General features: G+C 49.9%; 3 protein-coding genes across 3 annotated transcripts in view; 1 reads left to right on the forward strand and 2 right to left on the reverse strand.

The window, feature by feature from the left end:
• LOC123765233 (uncharacterized) overlaps positions 1-8851 on the forward strand; it is a 219740-nt gene extending 210889 nt beyond the window's left edge. Inside the window, exons 3-4 of the mRNA XM_069335546.1 lie at positions 5450-5561; positions 8485-8851. Of these exons, the coding sequence (XP_069191647.1) occupies positions 5450-5561; positions 8485-8689 (317 nt within the window). The 3' untranslated portion in view covers positions 8690-8851. The remainder of the gene's footprint in view (positions 1-5449; positions 5562-8484) is intronic.
• LOC123765232 (uncharacterized) overlaps positions 1-21242 on the reverse strand; it is a 27978-nt gene continuing 6736 nt past the window's right edge. The window contains exon 2 of the mRNA XM_045753725.2: positions 1-1903. Coding sequence (XP_045609681.2) covers positions 811-1896 — 1086 coding nt within the window. The 5' untranslated portion in view covers positions 1897-1903 and the 3' untranslated portion in view covers positions 1-810. The remainder of the gene's footprint in view (positions 1904-21242) is intronic.
• Positions 16160-21242, reverse strand: part of LOC123765322 (uncharacterized) — a 23016-nt gene continuing 17933 nt past the window's right edge. Inside the window, exon 2 of the mRNA XM_069335449.1 lies at positions 16160-17679. Within this exon, the coding sequence (XP_069191550.1) occupies positions 16160-17679 (1520 nt within the window). The remainder of the gene's footprint in view (positions 17680-21242) is intronic.

The raw sequence follows: 21242 nt of genomic DNA on the forward strand, positions 1-21242 counted from the left end.
TTTCTGTGTTAAGAATTGCCTATTTATTTCTTAAAAACCAAAACCTATACGTCCTGGGCGGCCTTATATCAATAGTTTTGCCTGAGCGTAAAATCTTTTATCTCATAGTAATGTATATTTTCCGTGTGGAAACAAAACTTCACATTTAAACCCAAAAATTACTCTTATATACGACGTCATTTAGTTAAACCATGGTTTACTTTCTTAAGAAAAACTATAATTCAATATTTTCCTGGAGACCGACACTCCGGAATAATTTATGAACAAAAATATAATTAATAACGATAAAGGAAGTGTATCATATACTGCAGCAGCAGCAAGCATCAGTCGGTGAGAAATATTATATATTGCAAATATTGAAATATATCCTTAACAACCAGAGTAACTTTGTCCTCATGAACTAAACTGTATAATACCAAGAAATAAGTTGTTATGCACAACTGTAATTGAATAATAAATATATACTAATATACTAATATATCCAGTAACATAAGGCGCAAATACACTATCTTGAGCTACACATTAGACACCAACATATATAAATCACATCAGTGGTCATCATAAATGGTCATCACTCTTTATGGCGATGATCACAAGTGATCGTCAAAACTTGATGATTATACCTTTGGCCCTCACAAGCTAACATGTGCACAGATTAGCAAATTGGGACGTACCCAAGACGCTTTTCTTGAGCAAATTGTGAGGTTGTGTGCCAAGTTAAATATAGGTCGAGTCTGCAGAGGCTGATGAATCATGCCGACAGCAGCTGTAAGACAGGTGCGCCGACAGCAGCTGTAAGACAGGTGCACTTCACCGAGTCATCAGCTCCGTTGTGTCTTCCAAGACGACTAATGTCTGGGTGATGTAGGCGAGCCAGTGAGGGTTGGCAGTACTCCAAGACACCTTCACTCCGCGATCCTCCAGCAACTTGCAAGCAAAAGGCATCCACTTGCCCGGCTCATCAACGACTTCCTTCCAGTGGTGCAGCTGGTTGTTATCGTCGAGGGTGGTGATGAAGGCGAACCTCTCTTTCCGACACCAGGAGGCCTCGAACACCTTCTCCTGCTGCAGACTAAACATGCTACAATACTCAAAACTCATATCAAAGGTGAGCACCGCAGCTTGTCCAGCGGTGCTCACAGCCGCTACTTGAAACATGTTCAGTCCCCGGTCTCGTGGCAACACTTGTAATGAGTTCACGGGAAAAGGCACAGTCATAGTCCTGACGCGAGTGAACTTGTCGCCCACGGTCTCCACCACACACTGCTCCATGGCGTACAGGTAGATCTTGCCCTCCGAGCTTCCCAGCAGCACTTCTTTCTTCCTTTCCACACAACCAATGCTCAGGAAACAAGGTTTCCTTTTCTCCTTCATCCACGGTGGGAACTGCAAGGTATCCTTCACATCAACTTTATTTTCACGGAACGCGAGGTCTATCTTGCCTGCCCCGGCTCCGCCCGCGTATATAATCCGAGGGACCCACTTCTGTAGAGCCCAAGCTGCTACTGGTACACCGCACGTCACCACACGCTGAGGCCTCAGAACCCTCTCCTCCTCGCTGAATAAACTGATTCTGATCTCATGTCCTGCTGAGGTGATGACCAGTTCGTGCAGCTGCTCGTCGCGGTGACCGGTTATCCAGGGCACCAAGTCCCACGCCAGGGATGACATGGGGATGTAACTGGTGGCCACAAGAGTGGGCAGGACGACCGCTGCCTCGTGCTGGACCTGGAGCAGCACCAGGTCGTCACACTGGTGGCTGCTGTCCATGTGGGAGGCCACCACCAGCATGCTCAGGGCGCTCCTCTGGTGGGGACTCATCGCCAGTAACTTGAAAGTCTCCTCTTTGGCCCTCATGAACAAGAATCTCCCGCGAGTTTCATATTTCAGCGCCATCTTTCTCCTGAAAGAGAGAGAGCAGATGTTGATGCAGCTTACTGATCTCTTACAGACACACAGTAAGGATCAGGAGAAAACAGCAAGTCAACATGGCTATATAATACATTTAAGGTATATGAGGACAACATTGGAGCTGGGATATGAGGAAGGCGGGTAGGAACAGTGCCTAACTATCGGGGACTGAACGCCGACCTGCACGAGCTAGGTCGTCACTATACCGACCAGTCTAAGTACTTGGACTTCATACAGGCATGGAAGCCTTATTTAAACGTGCCTAACACGTATTTATAAATTGTTGGTTGTCAGATAAAGGAAAAAAAAGTCAATTTCAAGTAAACAAGGCGGGTCATGTTCTGGCTGAAGGTCCCACACTTCCATTAGTGCCACCTTTGTAAGTCCAGTTTGCACGTCTTTCTCCTATTAGTTACGCTCCTGTTTCCTTATAGTCAAGTTTCTTGACCAGAATGAAGCTCATTCTGGCCAAGAATCATCATGAAGGTTATAACATTTCAGAGCTGAAAATCCGTGAGTTTGCCTGTGCTAGAGAGCATCCATCAGGTGATGTGTACAGGCAGGGCTGCCCTCAGCTGGCCTAAACTAACGTGACTTCAACAGCATGTCTGTACAAGCCGCAGTACTCCAATTAGTGATTAACACACGCTGGCCCTGACAGTCCAGACACGTGACCACGGGACGCCAGGACACGTACAATGTGTCACATCACACACATGTATTTTTAAATAATAATTTAAGGTCCATTATCGTTGGGGCGGGATTATCGGCCACGAAGAAAGGTCCCGGGAAGAAGGTCAAGCTCTTATGGGGGAAGAAGTTAAGATGGAGCAGAGGAAGCTTTTACCGAGCGCTCTCCCGCTAGCCGGGCTTTCTCAATGGTCTTCCGGTCACTCCCCCGACCCCTCCCCCCATACTCATATCCATTTACAATCTACAAACTTTCCAGAATATGAAATTTGTATTTTCTTAAGGATACTTTTGAACTCTATGTATGACTATATCTTGAATCTAACATGTGAATGTGATGGTGGGAATGTTGATGACTAATGCTTCTGGCTTGATGATGTTTTCTGCGATGAGTTTTGTACCATTTAGATGAGTTATATCCCATAGTGGCGGCCTCGTTAATGGTAGATACATTTATCAAAATATGTTTTCTGACTTTCGCGGCCAATAAAGCTGTATGTTCACATGAGTATAGTTTATCATGACAGTTTCCAACTCGCTGTCACATGATGTAACAACCAAACCTATTTTGATAACTTTACAACAACTTGGTCTCACTTATACTTTTTTATTATTTATTAAGAATTAGAGATGACTAAAGATTTTCTAATATAACAGAAAAAACAGACGGGAAGAGAGGGGGGGGGGGAGGAGGATAGGGAAAGAGAGAGAAGAGGAGGGGAGAGAGACCCGGGTGCAGCCGGGTACTTCCTAGTATGTTAAATAGTTAAACCCAAAGACAATACTTGTGATTTAATTTTCATAAATAATTCCCATAAGGAGACTGAATTAGTTCGTTAACGTGTGCACATTGTACGAGAGTCAAGGCCCCAACACGTTAACTTATAATTCGAGGTTGTTATCTTCAGATGATTTCGGGGCTTTTTAGTGTCCCCGCGGCCCGGTCCTCGACCAGGCCTCCACCCCCAGGAAGCTGCCCGTGACAGCTGACTAACACCCAGGTACCTATTTTACTGCTAGGTAACAGGGGCATAGGGTGAAAGAAACTCTGCCCATTGTTTCTCGCCGGCGCCTGGGATCGAACCCAGGACCACAGGATCACAAGTCCAGCGTGCTGTCCGCTCGGCCGACCGGCCTCCCCGGTTGTTGCTGAGACTACTTGGCCAAGACCACCTTAATATGGCTGGAGTACGCTCCTCTATCCTTGGTCTCACAAGACTGTCTTCCAGCCCTCTCCTCCACCCCCCCCCGCGGGGCTCATCTTATCTTCACTCTCCTCCTTATGAAAGTCTAAAAGGATTTTACACTTAAGAAGTGCCACTGTTCCTGTCGGTGACCTCTTAGCGTATATTACTCGCCTTATCTTCCATCACTTTTTCACCTTTTCAAAGGAGCAAGTTCACCATTTATCACTGCCGAGCTCTTTGTTTTGTCGCTGCCATGGATCTTGATCTATATGATGCACACCACAGCACCTTGTGTCTTGTTGCTGAGCTGTGAGTGAGCCTTGTGTTGGCCAGGCTCCGTGCTGGCCCTCGCAGTGAAATATATAAATATTTACTGATCATAAATAATCCCTGCTGCTCTTGATGGGCAAAAACAGCGCCTAGGGAGTGAAGGGGCTCCTGAACCTAGCCAGTACGTCTCTCCTAGGCTGGGAGTCTCTCTAACAGGGGCTCCTGAACCTAGCCAGTACGTCTCTCCTAGGCTGGGAGTCTCTCTAACAGAGGAGAGAATAACAACAAAGTCTAAACAAATGTCACATCAAAGTGGAAACATAAGACACAACCCGGTCAGAGTTCCGCCTGGCCTCACACCTCGGGCTCTGGGGGTCTTGCTACAACCACTACTTCTCTCTATTTCTATTCGATTTGCTAAAAAAAAAATCAGGCAAAATATTATCAACATATACACCTTACAGGCAACTTGGTGTCAATCATTGACAGATCTTTGTGCTGTCATCAACCCATGTAAAATAGTGTCAAACTAATGTCAATAGATGAAGCCTTAAGACAGAGATGAATCACAAGGATGCTTGAAAATTATCTATGAATTGTTACCAAACAGAATGCACTACAGAAAGAATTTGTTAAAGGTAATTTAATAAACAGTTTCAAAAGTAGATGACAAGAAGCAGAGGGCTAAGTCACAGAGTGAACATAAAGTCACTTAGCGTGTACATAAAAGGAAGACAAAGTTGCACAAACACATTAGCGTGATGTATCGTGATGTTCAGTGGTCTACGGCGTGTGCTTGCGAGCACCCGCGGTGCAGGATCAAGTCCACCGCATGACTCAAACTGATTTTCTCAACACAAAGTTAATCTCAGACCCATACAACCCTCAGAGATTTAAAACGATAAGAAAAGTTTAGGCTGATGTAAAGGTGAAGAGATAGAGATGAAGAGACAGGGGGGGGGGGTTAAGAGATAGGACATCAACATAAACTCAACAAGGACTATACAAAATACTTAGTTACATTCGGGTTTGGGAACGGAGTTGGTAAAGTTTGGAACAATTTCTCAGGCACACAAGGGGATGGCAGGAGTGTTTCAAGCGAAACGTGGACACTTTTACTCCCATTTCTTACGTGGGTGTTACGGGCTCCAGTCACGTTATTGATATATTCTCAGCATTTGTATATAAGCTTGAGTTTGGGTCAATAGCAGCTGCCTCCCATGGGTCAATAGCAGCTACCTCTCATGGGCCAATAGCAGCTGCCTCCCATGGGTCAGTAGCAGCTGCCTCTCATGGGTCAGTAGCAGCTACCAACGAACACAGTAAGAACAATTAAAACATCACTATTTACTAGACGCTGACCAATAATAAGTGTCTCTCGGTGTCGACAGACGAGGCGCGGCGTGAGTCGGAGGAGGGCGCGGGGCGCGGCCGACGGTCCCGCCGCTACTGTGACGACGACGATGACGACGACCCCAAGAAAAAGGACGACGACGACGAGGAGTGAGTCCTTCATCCGGCCGGAGTGTGCTGGCAGGGGTGACTGTTGGGCTGGCAGGGTGACTGTTGGGCTGGCAGGGTGACTGTTGGGCTGGCTGGGTGACCGGTGGGCTGGCAGGGTGACTGTTAGGCTGGCAGGGTGACTGTTGGGCCGGCAGGGGTGACTGTTGGGCTGTCAGGGGTGACTGTTGGGCTGGCAGGGTGACTGTTGGGCTGGCAGGGTGACTGTCGGGTTGGCAGGGGTGACTGTTGGGCTGGCAGGGTGACTGTTGGGCTGGCTGGGTGACTGTTGGGCTGGCAGGGTGACTGTTAGGCTGGCAGGGGTGACTGTTGGGCCGGCAGGGGTGACTGTTGGCTGGCAGGGTGACTGTTGGGCTGGCAGGGGTGACTGTCGGGTTGGTAGGGGTGACTGTTGGGCTGGCAGGGTGACTGTTGGGCTGGCAGGGGTGACTGTTGGGCTGGCAGGGGTGACTGTTGGGCTGGCTGGGTGACTGTTGGGCTGGCTGGGTGACTGTTGGGCTGGCAGGGGTGACTGTTGGGCTGGCAGGGGTGACAGTTGGGCTGGCAGGGGTGACTGTTGGGCTGGCAGGGTGACTGTTGGGCTGTGAAGGTCTCTGGTACCAGGGGACACTGAGAGTGGTCTCTGGTACCAGGGGACACTGAGAGTGGTCTCTGGTACCAGGGGACACTGAGAGTGGTCTCTGGTACCAGGGGACACTGAGAGTGGTCTCTGGTACCAGGGGACACTGAGAGTGGTCTCTGGTACCAGGGGACACAGAGTGGTCTCTGGTACCAGGGGACACTGAGAGTGGTCTCTGGTACCAGGGGACACTGAGAGTGGTCTCTGGTACCAGGGGACACTGAGAGTGGTCTCTGGTACCAGGGGACACTGAGAGTGGTCTCTGGTACCAGGGGACACTGAGAGTGGTCTCTGGTACCAGGGGACACTGAGAGTGGTCTCTGGTACCAGGGGACACTGAGAGTGGTCTCTGGTACCAGGGAACACTGAGAGTGGTCTCTGGTACCAGGGGACACTGAGAGTGGTCTCTGGTACCAGGGGACACTGAGAACACTGAGAGAGGTCTCTGGTACCAGGGGACACTGAGAGTGGTCTCTGGTACCAGGGGACACTGAGAACACTGAGAGAGGTCTCTGGTACCAGGGGACACTGAGAGTGGTCTCTGGTACCAGGGGACACTGAGAGTGGTCTCTGGTACCAGGGGACACTGAGAGTGGTCTCTGGTACCAGGGAACACTGAGAGAGGTCTCTGGTACCAGGGGACACTGAGAGTGGTCTCTGGTACCAGGGGACACTGAGAGTGGTCTCTGGTACCAGGGGACACTGAGAGTGGTCTCTGGTACCAGGGGACACTGAGAGTGGTCTCTGGTACCAGGGGACACTGAGAGTGGTCTCTGGTACCAGGGGACACTGAGAGAGGTCTCTGGTACCAGGGGACACTGAGAGTGGTCTCTGGTACCAGGGGACACTGAGAGTGGTCTCTGGTACCAGGGGACACTGAGAGTGGTCTCTGGTACCAGGGGACACTGAGAGTGGTCTCTGGTACCAGGGGACACTGAGAGAGGTCTCTGGTACCAGGGGACACTGAGAGTGGTCTCTGGTACCAGGGGACACTGAGAGGTCTCTGGTACCAGCTCTGAGCTTTTGTTTTCATTAATATTATTAAATAAATTAGATGTTACCTCGTAAGTAATGTGTGAAATTAATCCTAGATAACAGAACCTGTAAGTGTGTGTGTCTCGTGTTGCTCCTTCCAACACTTTCCTGCTCCACCAAATTCATTCATTCATTCATTCATTCATTTTCTCTCTCTCTCTCTCTCTCTCTCTCTCTCTCTCTCTCTCTCTCTCTCTCTCTCTCTCTCTCTCTCTCTCTCAAACCTTTCATCTGGAATCTATAGCTCTTTAAAATCTCTGTTTTGCACTCTTTCTTCTCCTCACAACACGCTCCCCCACAACATGCTCCCCCACAACACGCTCCCCCCACAACACGCTCCCCCCACAGCACGCTCCCCCCACAGCACGCTCCCCCACAACACGTTCCCCCCACAACACGCTCCCCCCACAACACGCTCCCCCCACAACACGCTCCCCCCACAGCACGCTCCCCCCACATCACGCTCCCCCCACAGCACGCTCCCCCCACAGCACGCTCCCCCCACAACACGCTCCCCCCACAACACGCTCCCCCCACAACACGCTCCCCCCACAGCACGCTCCCCCCACAGCACGCTCCCCCCACAGCACGCTCCCCCCACAGCACGCTCCCCCCACAGCACGCTCCCCCACAACACGTTCCCCCCACAACACGCTCCCCCCACAACACGCTCCCCCCACAGCACGCTCCCCCACAACACGCTCCCCCCACAGCACGCTCCCCCCACAGCACGCTCCCCCCACAGCACGCTCCCCCCACAACACGCTCCCCCCACAACACGCTCCCCCACAACATGCTCCCATACTCACTGCTCCAAAGAAGATGGCACAAAAGATTTATTCTGTGCAAGGATGGTGGCCGTAAACCTTTCTTCTGATATGAGGGATGGTCCCTTAGCTACCACTACCACCAGCTGTTGTGGGGGTCCCTAAGCCCTCACCACTACCACCAGCTGTTGTGGGGGTCCCTAAGCCCTCACCACTACCACCAGCTGTTGTGGGGGTCCCTTAGCCCTTACCACTACCACCAGCTGTTGTGGGGGTCCCTTAGCCCTTACCACTACCACCAGCTGTTGTGGGGGTCCCTTAGCCCTCCTCTTCCTTGCTCTCGAAAAAAAAGTGCTCATATCTCTCCCTCTCTCATGAACAGTGCTCTGCTTCTCCTTCCCCTCGCCCTCTTAACCTCATAAATCAACTCAGCTCTGCCCCCTCGCCCGATCAGGATGCTCTTAACCGGTCTCCACCCCGGCAGGGAGGTGCTGAACCCCTTGGTGTACCGGGAACCGGTGGCGGGGCGTCGACCCCGGGGCGGAGGCATGATGCGTCGAGCCTACACTCCGGACCGCGAGGCCCTCGCGCGCTCGACGGCCGCGACTTCCCTCAGGTCGCGCTCCCACTCCCAGCCTCCAGAGCTCAGCCACAGCGAGGTGTCGAGGCGTCAGCGCAAGAAGAAGTAGACGTCGCTGGAGGTTCAGTCATACCAAAGTACAAGTGATTACACCTACGAGTAGATAACAGTCAGATGTATACAACTACGAGTAGATGGCAGTCATATGTATACACCTACGAGTAGATGGCAGTCATATGTATACAAATTAAGAGTAAAACTCATAAAAGTGCATTAGAGTATGAGGGCCTTACAGACACCAGAGATCAACCATCCGTGAACGCTGTGAAGAGGCCAGATGTAAACACTAAAGTTGGAAGATAACAGATAATGTTGGTAAACCAAGTCAGATGATAACTTAAACTGTTGATAACCCGCAAACACTGAACAAGATGTGTAAGTTCAACTCTCATGAAGGAAATGAGATCAAAGCCTAACTTATAGAAGTAGAATATGTTAATAGGGAAATAAGAAGCAGACGTGATAGGCAGATAATAGTAGATAGTAGAGCCAGACACACCAGTAGTGAGAGAGCTCTCACACCACCACGTGAGAGAGCTCTCAACACCAACAGTGTGAGAGCTCTCACAACACCAACAGTGAGAGAGCTCTCACAACACCAGTGAAAGAGCTCTCACAACACCAACAGTGAGAGAGCTCTCACAACACCAACAGTGAGAGAGCTCTCAACACCAACAGTGAGAGAGCTCTCACAACACCAACAGTGAGAGAGCTCTCACAACACCAACAGTGAGAGAGCTCTCACAACACCACCAGTGAGAGGGCTCTCACAACACCAACAGTGAGAGAGCTCTCACAACACCAACAGTGAGAGAGCTCTCACAACACCAACAGTGAGAGAGCTCTCAACACCAACAGTGAGAGGGCTCTCACAACACCAACAGTGAGAGAGCTCTCACAACACCAACAGTGAGAGAGCTCTCACAACACCACCAGTGAGAGGGCTCTCACAACACCAACAGTGAGAGAGCTCTCACAACACCAACAGTGAGAGAGCTCTCACAACACCAACAGTGAGAGAGCTCTCACAACACCAACAGTGAGAGGGCTCTCACAACACCAACAGTGAGAGGGCTCTCACAACACCAACAGTGAGAGGGCTCTCACAACACCAACAGTGAGAGAGCTCTCACAACACCAACAGTGAGAGAGCTCTCACAACACCAACAGTGGGTCGGGGATGACACACATTACCTCACTAAATGAACATTATTCTTAGACCGGGAAACAGAAATCAGGAAAGACAGAAAGGTCAATACACACACACGTCTCTTGACTGTTAGGAAACATTAGACGCAATACCCGACAGGGGAGGCACTACTGTGGGTGAGGAGCACCTCAGCAACACGAGACACAGAGCCATAACTCAGCACTATTGTGTTCACAAATGACTACAGTGCCTGTATACCAGTTGGTGGAGATTATAAGCGAGACGTAAGAGCTGAACCTCAACTTCTACGAGCTCAAACTCAACCACTACGATCTCAACCTGAACCACTACGAGGTCATCCTCAACCACTACGAGGTCAACCTCAACCACTACGAGGTCATCCTCAACCACTACGATCTCAACCTGAACCACTACGAGGTCATCCTCAACCACTACGAGCTCAACCTCAACCACTACGAGCTCAACCTGAACCACTACGAGGTCATCCTCAACCACTAGGAGGTCAACCAGGCGTACCAACACAAAACATCTCCCGAGTCAGGCGCCAAGTGAACAACATCAACTGTTAGTACAAAGTTACCCAACAAAAGGACTTCCTTCACAAATCCGAACACGGAGACTTTCAGGACCCTGTATACCACCTTTTTCAGAGCTGTTCTGGGAAATATGGGGCGCGCGTGGAGACCATATCTTGCAAGGCCCAGCGTTAAGAAACTTACGAGGTAAGGTTATCTCACGATACTGAAGAGCTTCATGTAAGGGTTCTTAGCCTTAGAGGAAGATAATCCTCACAAGTACACCTACGTGAGTACAACCAGGTGAACACATCATCATGTGATGTGGTGGAGGCTGACTCCATACACAGCTTCAAGTGTAGATATGATAGAGCCCAATAGGCTCAGGAACCTGTACACCTGTTGATTGACGGTTGAGAGGCGAGACCAAAGAACCAGAGCTCAACCCCCGCAAACACAACTCGGTGAGTACAACTAGGCGAGTACACACAATGAATTAAGGTACCCGTCTGGGGTGACCCGGGAAGCAGGTCCACTCCCAGTCATATTCCACATTTTAGTACAGTTCCAAATAGTTCAATAGCTAGAATAACATATGAGCTAGGATAACATATGAGCTAGGATCACATACGAGCTAGGATAACATGAGCTAGGATAACATATGAGCTAGGATAACATACGAGCTAGGATAACATGAGCTAGGATAACATATGAACTAGGATAACATATGAGCTAGAATAACATATAAACTAGGATAACACAAGATACAAGCCTGTAGCAAATACACAGCCTTTGCATCCCAGACAGTGGGAATTATTAAGTCATCCGCAGATGACATCCAACGACTTTATCATAAACACAAAATCAAATTATGAACTAAATCCCATCAGCAAGAAGAAGCAGGAGACGAGAGAGCCGTCCATCAGTGGTGCTGTCGTGTCAGCTCTCTGTCAGCCCAGGTACACACAGTCTCACTCTTGCCAGCGATCAAGGCTTCCAAGATGCTGCCACTGTGCAAGGCCAATTGGAAGCAAAAAATATAATAATATAACCTTCCAAAAATATAATATTTGGCATGTTATATTTAAATAACATGCCAAATTTAGTCCTGGATTATATTATAATCCTGGAATCTTATGGTATTGTGTCAATGGTGGTGTTTGTTCTGCTTTAAACAGCAACACTGCTACACAGGGAGCCGGTCGGCCGAGCGGACAGCACGCTGGACTTGTGATCCTGTGGTCCTGGGTTCGATCCCAGGCGCCGGCGAGAAACAATGGGCAGAGTTTCTTTCACCCTATGCCCCTGTTACCTAGCAGTAAAATAGGTACCTGGGTGTTAGTCAGCTGTCACGGGCTGCTTTCTGGGGGTGGAGGCCTGGTCGAGGACCAGGGACACTAAAAGCCCCGAAATAATCTCAAGATAACCTCAAGATAATCACAAATCACTCAGAGTACCCACTACGTATAGAGAAGAGATCACTATCTATCGTCACTACTGATAGCATTATATCGCCTATATACAAAGTGAGCTGTCATATACATGACAATATTGGGAGTAGCGAAGAGCTTTCTACTCAAGAAACAGCGAGAGTGAAGGACCTGCTCCACATCAACGGTCACTCAAGACGCCCCAGTAACCTGACTCTCCAGGCTCTGTACTCACGCAGAGTGAACAAGAGTGAGTGCGGTGTTCTGCTAATGACGGTGAACAATGTCACTGATTCTTGAGATTGTTCACTTCATGGAATCCGTTTATAATGCTGTTTTTTGAGGCACTAAACACTGCAAGTATTTCTTCAATGCGGTTTGGTAATAACAGATATAAATATGGATTAAGAAATGGATCAGAACTGTTCAACTATGTCAAAATAACTGAAGTGATTGTTTATCAAAACCTTCGCTCGGAGTTAGAAATATCAAGTGTCACTCCAAACACATTTACAGTACAGTAATGACTCAAGAACCGGTTGGTTTTGGTACGGTATTTCCTATGGAAATGGCGAGTGTTCGGTTGTCATAACTCCAGACCCCATTGTCCTTTGATCCGGTTCACTGCCTCCGAAGCTTCTTATACGAGACACTAACAACCCAACAGCCACTAGCAATCATTATGCATAGACTGCAGCGCTTGTCGCCTACATCTTCTCTAACTAGAACTTTTCGCGCAATAGGTAAACGTCTGCTGGCTAATGCTACGGGCTCTGTGTAGAAGAAACTGATCCAAGATCAATATAGGATACACGCTAACGCGAGGAGATGAGCTTCCGAGCAGCACATGAGCTTCCAAAATACATAAAGCCAAGCCGTGCACTTGTCTTAAGACACTGCGTCGTCTGCACTCCAGGAAAGCACTCAGCAGTAAAAGGAACCGCGTAACAAGGCCATTAGACTTAAACTTTCTGAGAAATATTACCTGAAACTAATTTCAGCACAACAGAAAGAGTTTGGACAGCAGAACCCTGGAAATATTAACGTGTTTATGACGTATTAGAACGTTGTTACAACTTGCTATATTGGTTGTTATAACTGGTTAGGTGGTGTTAAAACTTGTTCGAACGTTGAACCAACGTCGTAGTTTTGGTGTGTGTTTGGACATCAGAAACTAGTCCTTGACCTGCAAGTCGAGTGTGGATCAGTGTGCAGGTTTACCCACTGTGCCAACACTGACACGTCTCCTCACACACTGAGATGGTTAGTGAAGGAAAACATTATCAAACTATGACTATTTTCTAGCCAAATATTCCCCAGTAGTTTCTCCATGAAGCGACTATCCTCAATCCTTAACTACAACAACAACTGCTGTTCTTATATCCAGAAACAAGAGGTATACAAGGCGTGCCCCGAGCCATAATATAGGCGTGGTAGTCGATACTAAACTTTCTCCAGATATAAGTTATAAAAAGAAGCTGAAAGCTTCAGAGAAAAGTTATAAGCTGCAAAAAAATCTATAAAATATAAAATAGAGAAGCCTTAAATTCAAAGTAAAAAGAAGAGTATCCCAAAAAAGGTTTACAGGACATTTGGCCAAGAAGCAGATAATTGATGCGTAATGATCATAAAAGTGGAATATGGACAAACAGCTGGTTTAAAAGAAACTATTTTGTAAACAGAGATCAAGGAACAACCAACGGGATAATAAACACAACGGAAAATAGATTTCCCGGCATAATCATGTTAATACATAGCAGGAACGATGGACTCTGGTGAGTGTATAGTGAGGCCCCCCCTAGCCTGGCTAGGAGCCCCGTCGGCCTGTGCTCCTAGCCTGGCTAGGAGCACCGTCGGCCTGTGCTCCCAGCCTGGCTAGGAACCCCGTCGGTCTGTGTTCCTAGCCTGGCTAGGAGCCCCGTCGGCCTGTGCTCCTAGCCTGGCTAGGAGCACCGTCGGCCTGTGCTCCTAGCCTGGCTAGGAACCCCGTCGGCTTGTGCTCCTAGCCTGGCTAGGGGCCCCGTCGGCTTGTGCTCCTAACCTGGCTAGGAGCCCCGTCGGCCTGTGCTCCCAGCACGGGTTCTCAGCACTGTGCTGGTAACTATGCTCCCAGCTGTGCTCTGAGAAAGCTGCGCCTGTGCTCTGAGCACCTTGGCACACGCTCATCGCCTAATCCCTGTTCTTGGCATTACCGGAGTTCGTGACCCGAGTGCCAAGTTTGCCCCCCCCCCCCCTGCCGCTGGTGCCATCCTTAGTGGCTTCCTTCAGCACTGTTGGCTGGTCTCCAGGCCTCGTCACGCTCCCACGGGAGTAACACAACATTACAAATTCATAACAATTGTTGGTCTCTTCACAAGAGCCTATGTCCGGGTGCTGTCTTGGGAGACTGCTAGGATGCTGGTTCTCTCATCCTCAACAAACGAACACTTCGTTGACAACAGTTCCCACACCTGAGGCCCTTCCCTGTGCCCCTACCCCCCCCCCAAGCTCTCCTTCGTTCCCCACTCCCCCCCCCTCTATCCCTCCCCCCCCCTACCCCCAGGCTCCCCTCCCAAACCCAAACTCTTGACCTCCCTGCCCCCCCCCCCCCACCCAGGTTCCCCTTCATTCCCCAACCCCTGACCTACCTCCCTCCCCCACCACATTCCCCTCCCCTACTCCCTCATCTCATGCCCTAATTGACCCCCAACCCCAGACCCTCGTAGCTTCCCCATATCAAATTCTTCCAGAGCCCTCACACCCCAGATCTCCCTTCCTAGGCACACCTACCCCGGGCACTCCCTGTCCCTCTACTCCAATGGAACCAACAGAAAATGAGGATTGACAAAAGAGAGTCAGCTTGAAGGTTATGTACTTTATGTAGGATATTTTTGGATTGCCAGAAAGCCTTTGACACAGTACCACATAAGAGACCAGTTGTGCACTAGCTGGAGATGCAGGCAGACGTGAAAGGGAAGGTATTCCAATGGATAAGGGAGTACCTAAGCAACAGAAGACAGAGTTACTGTGAGGGGTGGAGGTCTCGGAGTGGCGAGACGTTACCAGTGGCGTCCCACAGTGATCAGTCCTTGGACCTATACTGTTTCTGATATATGTAAATGATCTCGCAGAGGGAATAGACTCGTTCTTCTCGATGTATGCTGATGATGCACAAATTATGAGGAGGATTACGATAGATGAAGATAGTATGAGGCTACAAGATTACCTAAACAAACTGAAGGAATGGTCTAACAAATGCTGCTAACGTTCAACCCAAGTCAATGTAAAGTAATGAAAGTAGGCGGAGAAAATAGAAGGCTAGAATGGGAGGTGAAGTCCTTCATGAGACGGACAGAGAAAAAGATCTAGGAGTTGATATCACGCCAAACCTGTCTCCTGAAGCCCACATAAAAAAAATAATATCAGCGGCGATTGCGAGGCTGGCTATCAAAACTGCCTTCAGGAACCTGTGTAAGGAATCATTCAGAAACTTGTATATCACATACGTAAGACCAATCCTGGGGTATGCGGCCCCAGCATGGAGCCCGTACCTTGTCAAGCACAAGACGAAGCTGGAAAAAGTTCAGAGGTATGCCACTAGACTAGTCCGAGAACTAAGAGGCACGAGTTACGAGGAAAGGCTGCGTGAACTGCACCTCGCGTCGCTGGAAGACACAAGAGCTCGAGGAAACATGACCACCACATATAAAATCCTAAGGGGAATTGACAGGGTAGGCAAGGAGGGATTATTCAACACTGGTGGTACACGAACAAGGGGACACAGGTGGAAGCTGAGTACCCAAATGAGCCACAGAGACATTAGAAAGAACTTTTTCAGTGTCAGAGTAGTTAGTAAATGGATTGCATTAGGAAGTAATGTGGTGGAGGCTGACTCCATACACAGTTTCAAGTGTAGATATGTTAGAGAGTTCGAGAAGCTCAGGAATCTGTACACCACTAGATTGACGGTTGAGAGGCGGGACCAAAGAGCGGAAGCTCAACCCCCGCAAGCATAACTAGGTGAGTACAGTTCTAAGTCAGCGATCCTCGTCACTTACTGCCTAATGATACAAATATGAAAAGAGGAAAATAGTTTTCATGAATGCACTAAAATTTATATATTATGATGTTTCAGTCATGATGCTAAGACAATGATGGACTATAATGTATAGTTTCTTTGATAACAAGAGAGCAGAGCGTGCACAACGTTACCCCAGTAGGATGTCACCCAGCAGCGTACACTGGCTTAACTGCGCTCTATCTGTACACTTTCGGACTTAGCGTCCATAGCCTGACACATTAATGGGGAGGCCAGGTTGTCGGAGATGTGCGGATCATAATGTGTCTGAGTCGCTCAGACACAACTACATCGCACTTTATTACAAAACCCTAAACAGTAAGCTTCTGCAATTAAGCTTTACAGCTTACATAAACTGTGGGAGAGGAACGACCTCCACTCCCAGAAGGCGGCCAGCGTCGGCCTCCACCCCCAGGAGGCGGCCAGCGTCGGCCTCCACCCCCAGGAGGCGGCCAGCGTCGGCCTCCACCCCCAGGAGGCGGCCAGCGTCGGCCTCCACCCCCAGGAGGCGGCCAGCGTCGGCCTCCACCCCCAGGAGGCGGCCAGCGTCGGCCTCCACCCCCAGGAGGCGGCCAGCGTCGGCCTCCACCCCCAGGAGGCGGCCAGCGTCGGCCTCCACCCCCAGGAGGCGGCCAGCGTCGGCCTCCACCCCCAGGAGGCGGCCAGCGTCGGCCTCCACCCCCAGGAGGCGGCCAGCGTCGGCCTCCACCCCCAGGAGGCGGCCAGCGTCGGCCTCCACCCCCAGGAGGCGGCCAGCGTCGGCCTCCACCCCCAGGAGGCGGCCAGCGTCGGCCTCCACCCCCAGGAGGCGGCCAGCGTCGGCCTCCACCCCCAGGAGGCGGCCAGCGTCGGCCTCCACCCCCAGGAGGCGGCCAGCGTCGGCCTCCACCCCCAGGAGGCGGCCAGCGTCGGCCTCCACCCCCAGGAGGCGGCCAGCGTCGGCCTCCACCCCCAGGAGGCGGCCAGCGTCGGCCTCCACCCCCAGGAGGCGGCCAGCGTCGGCCTCCACCCCCAGGAGGCGGCCAGCGTCGGCCTCCACCCCCAGGAGGCGGCCAGCGTCGGCCTCCACCCCCAGGAGGCGGCCAGCGTCGGCCTCCACCCCCAGGAGGCGGCCAGCGTCGGCCTCCACCCCCAGGAGGCGGCCAGCGTCGGCCTCCACCCCCAGGAGGCGGCCAGCGTCGGCCTCCACCCCCAGGAGGCGGCCAGCGTCGGCCTCCACCCCCAGGAGGCGGCCAGCGTCGGCCTCCACCCCCAGGAGGCGGCCAGCGTCGGCCTCCACCCCCAGGAGGCGGCCAGCGTCGGCCTCCACCCCCAGGAGGCGGCCAGCGTCGGCCTCCACCCCCAGGAGGCGGCCAGCGTCGGCCTCCACCCCCAGGAGGCGGCCAGCGTCGACCTCCACCCCCAGGAGGCGGCCAGCGTCGACCTCCACCCCCAGGAGGCGGCCAGCGTCGGCCTCCACCCCCAGGAGGCGGCCAGCGTCGGCCTCCACCCCCAGGAGGCGGCCAGCGTCGACCTCCACCCCCAGGAGGCGGCCAGCGTCGACCTCCACCCCCAGGAGGCGGCCAGCGTCGACCTCCACCCCCAGGAGGCGGCCAGCGTCGACCTCCACCCCCAGGAGGCGGCCAGCGTCGACCTCCACCCCCAGGAGGCGGCCAGCGTCGACCTCCACCCCCAGGAGGCGGCCAGCGTCGACCTCCACCCCCAGGAGGCGGCCAGCGTCGATCTCCACCCCCAGGAGGCGGCCAGCGTCGACCTCCACTCCCAGGAGGCGGCCAGCGTCGGCCTCCACCCCCAGGAGGCGACCAGCGTCGGCCTCCACCCCCAGGAGACACCGACGGTCCAGCACATGCAGTAGACGGCTCCTCACTAGTGATCATACCTGACAAATTTACCCGGAATGGCGCCGTTGAAAATTAGCTTTCTTGGCCTCTCAGAAAAATCTCACTCTCTGAAGCCATGTAGTTAATACTAACACCACCAGAGTGATGAGTGATAGACGAGGTGTGCGGATGGAAGCTGTATAGCCTGGTGTGTGTGTGTCGGTGACGCGTGTGTGTACCCAGGACACATTATTAGTCGCGTCCTCAGAATGGTTGATCTCGCCTCGTTCAAGAACACGCCCTTGTGTTCGTCTGACACCGTCCACCGCGGCTACTGGTCTATACTCCAGAACATTAGCCGACTCGTCTTAGTGAACACATTACCTCTTGTTGATGATCCCTGAAACACTGTTTCACGAGACGTTCCCCCACTGTATCAGAAGTTACTGTTTCACGAGACGTTCCCCCACTGTATCAGAAGTTACTGTTTCATGAGACGTTCCCTCACTGTATCAGAAGTTACTGTTTCATGAGACGTTCCCTCACTGTATCAGAAGTTACTGTTTCATGAGACGTTCCCTCACTGTATCAGAAGTTACTGTTTCACGAGACATTCCCTCACTGTATCAGAAGTTACTGTTTCACGAGACGTTCCCTCACTGTATCAGAAGTTACTGTTTTATGAGACGTTCCCCTCACTGTATCAGAAGTTACTGTTTCAGGAGACGTTCCCTCACTGTATCAGAAGTTACTGTTTCACGAGACGTTCCCTCACTGTATCAGAAGTTACTGTTTCATGAGACGTTCCCCCACTGTATCAGAAGTTACTGTTTCACGAGACGTTCCCTCACTGTATCAGAAGTTACTGTTTCACGAGACGTTCCCTCACTGTATCAGAAGTTACTGTTTTATGAGACGTTCCCCTCACTGTATCAGAAGTTACTGTTTCACGAGACGTTCCCTCACTGTATCAGAAGTTACTGTTTCACGAGACGTTCCCTCACTGTATCAGAAGTTACTGTTTCATGAGACGTTCCCCCACTGTATCAGAAGTTACTTTTTCACGAGACGTTCCCTCACTGTATCAGAAGTTACTGTTTCACGAGACGTTCCCTCACTGTATCAGAAGTTACTGTTTCATGAGACGTTCCCTCACTGTATCAGAAGTTACTGTTTCATGAGACGTTCCCTCACTGTATCAGAAGTTACTGTTTCACGAGACGTTCCCTCACTGTATCAGAAGTTACTGTTTCATGAGACGTTCCCTCACTGTATCAGAAGTTACTGTTTCATGCAACAAATATTTCACGGCGCTCAATATCGACACCAGTGTAGGCAAAAGTGTTCATGGCGAGTTTCACTACAAGAGCTAATGTGTTCTCCAGGTGACTCCGGCAGGTGTGGCGGCAGCAAGAACCTGACCACCATACCTTCCGTAGTGTTTCTATGGGGGTTACAGTAATATTTATTGTATTAAACACCACCACCTTCAGAAAACACATCCTGAAGCAGGATTTCAATGATTTGATAACTTAGTCTCGAGTAATTATGCATTAGCAAAGTAGGAACCGCACTTCAGGAATGTTCATGTTTGAGTAGAAACACATATTGCGGGCTAGGTGTCCTTATGTGACTTACAGTAGCATGCAAATTGTATCGTGATCATGTAGGATATTGTAGTGTAACTTTAATACAGATATTTCAATACACTGAAACACTATTTATTGTTATGAGAATATTTTAAAAAGTTTATATATCAGAGTTTCCTATTTGCATATTGATGCTATTATCTGTTGAAATTTATATCAACAATATGTCAGGTTTTACACAGTTTATTTACATGAATTATATATTATATATATATACATATATATATATTTAGATCAAAATTTTTACTTAGGCTGATATTTGGCCCTTTTCTTCCAGACAATTATTAATTATATTCAATCATTAATATCTTAGCAGCCAGAAGATTAATATTAAGTTGGTCTAATTTAGCTTAAAGAAGTTTAGTAATTATGTTGGTCTAATTTAGTCTCACGCTGTTTACTGTCAATATTTAAAACTTTCTTATTACAACAGAATCTTTCAAACTGTTACCACGAGAGAGCTCTTCATACTGTCAAGGTTCTTGGCTTTATAAAACTAAATTTACTTTTCATATGCAGCATTTGAACCAATTTGTAAATATAAACAATTTTAACGAAAAAGAATATTGGGTAAAAAGAAGTTTTCATAACCATTTCAGGACAAAATTATTGTATTCACTTTTTTGTAAAGTTAAGTTAATCTGGTGAACCAGTTTACTGAAACCTTCTGAAGTCCTTAGGTAGATAGAGTAGTATTTTTTGCACCGGTGTGTATATATATATATATATATATATATATATATATATATATATATATATATATATATATATATATATATATATATATATATAAACTAAAATAATGTTGATATACCCTGTGACATATGAAATTTAGTTGCCAAACTATAAGCATTTACACTTTAATATTACATCCTGTTATCCAAATAGGATTATTGTTACTTAAACACATGTCTATATACACATAACTTTCCAGAGGACCAACGCTATGTAAACAATGTTATCATATATGTTTGTTTTTTACCACTGTCAAGTGGTGGCACTCCCCTACACCTGTCATGCTGAGTGTGTAGTGGTGGTACTCCCCTACACCTGTCACGCTGAGTGTGTAGTGGTGGCACTCCCCTACACTTGTCATGCTGAGTGTGTAGTGGTGGCACTCCCCTACACCTGTCACGCTGAGTGTGTAGTGGTGGCACTCCCCTACACCTGTCATGCTGAGTGTGTAGTGGTGGCACTCCCCTACACCTGTCATGCTGAGTGTGTAGTGGTGGCACTCCCCTACACCTGTCATGCTGAGTGTGTAGTGGTGGCACTCCCCTACACCTGTCATGCTGAGTGTGTAGTGGTGGCACTCCCCTACACCTGTCATGCTGAGTGTGTAGTGGTGGCACTCCCCTACACCTGTCATGCTGAGTGTGTAGTGGTGGCACTCCCCTACACCTGTCATGCTGAGTGTGTAGTGGTGGCACTCCCCTACACCTGTCATGCTGAGTGTGTAGTGGTGGCACTCCCCTACACCTGTCATGCTGAGTGTGTAGTGGTGGCACTCCCCTACACCTGTCATGCTGAGTGTGTAGTGGTGGCACTCCCCTACACCTGTCACGCTGAGTGTGTAGTGGTGGCACTCCCCTACACCTGTCATGCTGAGTGTGTAGTGGTGGCACTCCCCTACACCTGTCACGCTGAGTGTGTAGTGGTGGCACTCCCCTACACCTGTCATGCTGAGTGTGTAGTGGTGGCACTCCCCTACACCTGTCATGCTGAGTGTGTAGTGGTGGCACTCCCCTACACCTGTCATGCTGAGTGTGTAGTGGTGGCACTCCCCTACACCTGTCATGCTGAGTGTGTAGTGGTGGCACTCCCCTACACCTGTCATGCTGAGTGTGTAGTGGTGGCACTCCCCTACACCTGTCATGCTGAGTGTGTAGTGGTGGCACTCCCCTACACCTGTCATGCTGAGTGTGTAGTGGTGGCACTCCACTACACCTGTCATGCTGAG

The sequence above is a fragment of the Procambarus clarkii genome, chromosome 33 (assembly GCF_040958095.1).
Source record: "Procambarus clarkii isolate CNS0578487 chromosome 33, FALCON_Pclarkii_2.0, whole genome shotgun sequence".
NCBI lineage: Eukaryota > Metazoa > Arthropoda > Malacostraca > Decapoda > Cambaridae > Procambarus > Procambarus clarkii.